General features: G+C 37.2%; 2 protein-coding genes across 2 annotated transcripts in view; one reads left to right on the plus strand and one right to left on the minus strand.

Moving 5' to 3' along the window:
* The window catches only part of LOC101859457 (ATP synthase subunit C lysine N-methyltransferase), a gene marked incomplete at its 3' end in the record, with an annotated part of 19695 nt that extends 18372 nt beyond the window's left edge, over window positions 1–1323 (minus strand). Inside the window, 1 exon segment of the mRNA XM_035973464.1 lies at window positions 285–1323.
* A 128-nt stretch (window positions 1324–1451) lies between these two features.
* LOC101859683 (circadian locomoter output cycles protein kaput) overlaps window positions 1452–2555 on the plus strand; it is a gene marked incomplete at its 3' end in the record, with an annotated part of 12166 nt that continues 11062 nt past the window's right edge. Inside the window, 1 exon segment of the mRNA XM_013090386.2 lies at window positions 1452–1649. Coding sequence (XP_012945840.1) covers window positions 1570–1649 — 80 coding nt within the window.

Here is a 2555-nt window from a genome sequence, read left to right on the forward strand (position 1 = left end):
ATATCCCCGCTCAGGAGCAGGCTCTATGCGCTTTACACTATATTATTACCCCAGCAGACCATAGCCTAGTCTGTAGTATAGAACACTCCGAAACATTCTCAGCTTCCCGGGAAGCATACAGCATGTTTACTATAGGCTACACATTTTGGCGTAGTAACATTGCCAAGTATGGGTAATACACACCTACATGTAAGCATGTATACACACATAGAGACATAGATCTAGATAGACACACGAGTTCACAAACATTACAGTGTAAATATTATGAAAAAGGTTTAACTTACATTGTTTATGAAGACAGCTTTAGGACTTTCTGTTTAGGTTCTTTCTCAGGTGGTGGATTGGATATCTTGCAGAAATTGTTTAGCAAAATATTGCTCAACTCAAAAGCATAATAGGGCCTACTGAGAGATGTCCATAAATATTTCACTTAAAGTTTTTGCATACCTTCTCAAGTGACTCAAGTCACACACTGGCTCCTAGACTCTAGATCTAGATCTAGATCTAGATCTATATATGAACACAATGAATCAAAAGAAACAATGTCTCTTTGTGAATATTTTTCTAACTGGTCACTTTCAACTAGATCTATCTAGATCTAGATCTAGAGATCTAATATAGATCTAGGCTAATCTGACTGAATAACTAGATCTAGATATCTAGATCTATATCTAGATCTAGATTTAGATCTAGAATCTATATCTAGATTCTAGATTAGAATTGTAGATCTCTACAATGTTGTTCTTGCTAAGGGCACTGGTGTTGGAATTAGACTTTTGGGCAAATCTAGCTAGATCTAGATATATCTAAACTAGATTTTCTAGATCTAGATTCTAGATCTAGATCTAGATCTAATATCTAGACCTAGAATAGTTGACCTGCACCCAGTAACAATTTAATACATTTTCGGCACATTTTCAACAAGTCAAAACAATGCATTCCATTAGAAAGCACTGAAATTGAAAAATGTTTGGTGCACATTGAAAGCTAATTGGTATTAAAAGAAGGATATTAAAATTTCTTTATTTCTGCAGGGAATATATATCTAGATCTAGATCTAGATCTAGAATCTAGATCTAGGCTATGTTAAACACTTAGATATCTAGTACACTGCCATTTATAGAAATGAGATGACAATCGGCTGTTTAATGTGACTCCCACATTGTGACCTAGTTCTGACTCGCCTCCACATTTTCAGACTACAGTCACGCTGAGGAGGTCTGATAATTTCAGTAATTAAGAATTGCTTCAGGCCCTGCTACTGCTATAAATCTAGGCCTACCTCTGTCGTCTGTCGTCATCGTCCTTATCTTTCCAAGAAAAGACCACCCGTCAGCTGATCTCGCATGCATAATTTCCAACATTGCTTCCCCTTACTATAACCAGCCATTTCATTGGTCAGCTGCTTCGTGACAGGCGGAAGGAAACGGAAACGAACGATTTACTAGAAACTAGAAAAGATGGTGGCTTACATGGTGACATACTACATTGATTGTTGCTCGATTTCAAGTGTATTCACTTCTTAATTGGAACGTTTTTTTTCAACTGCAGCCATGCTCAAATTACCATATGGATAATAACTTCAAGCTGGCCATGAATTACGGGAAAAAAATTGCCTTGTTCCGCCCATCTAGTCGCAGTATTGAGAGGTGAGTAGAAGACCTTACAAGTCGGGTGGGCAAGTCAGTTGAGTAGGACGATTCAGCTGTTGTTCAAAATATAGATCTATCCTGTTTTAGACTGCAGAATTGTTTTGTGCCAAATAAATACAACAGTGTAATCGAATCATAGTTTTCCCAGTCATGTTAAAGGTTTCAGATCTAAGAGCATTTTATCTAAAATCTAGAGTCTAGATCTATATCTAGATCTATATATCTAGGTCTATCTCTTCGTCGTATTGATCTTGCCAAGATTCTTGGCCTTGGCTCTGTCACACTGTCACTGTGTCACAACAGTGTAGGGTAGGCCTACTGTAGCTCTATTCTAGTTCTAAATCACTTAATCGTATCGTAGTTTGCACATTCATGTTCAAGATTTTGGGTTGGGAGATATAAGAGCAAGTTATCTAGATCTAGATCCATTTCTTCATCGTATTGATCTTGGCCTTGGCTCTGTCAAACTGTGTCACAACATATGATCACTTTTTGTCACAGCACACTATTTTGTAGACAGCAGACAACATGATTCTCAACTCTTAAAGATCTAAAGCCACACTCTGTGGGATTGTGTACTATGTAAGGTAAATTTAGATCTAGATCTAGATCTAGGAATACTGAACAGCTAGTGTTTTCCCTGATCCTGAGGCTGTAGGCTACTACTGTAGTACTGTAGGGATGGTGAACAGCAAGTTTATCAGTTTGTCTACACTGTAAAAAAAAAAATTTTTTAATTTATAGGATCTCTATAACTTTCTATTGTCTGTTCAGGTGGTTGAATTATACTCTAACACTTAGGACTTAGAACTGAATCTAGATCTAGGTCTAGACTTCTAGAGATGTAGATTATTATTCAGCCGAAATTCGAGGATGCCGTTTTTCAGTTATTTCCTTTCCCCC

Source organism: Aplysia californica, unplaced genomic scaffold, assembly GCF_000002075.1.
Source record: "Aplysia californica isolate F4 #8 unplaced genomic scaffold, AplCal3.0 scaffold01250, whole genome shotgun sequence".
NCBI classification, from domain to species: domain Eukaryota; kingdom Metazoa; phylum Mollusca; class Gastropoda; order Aplysiida; family Aplysiidae; genus Aplysia; species Aplysia californica.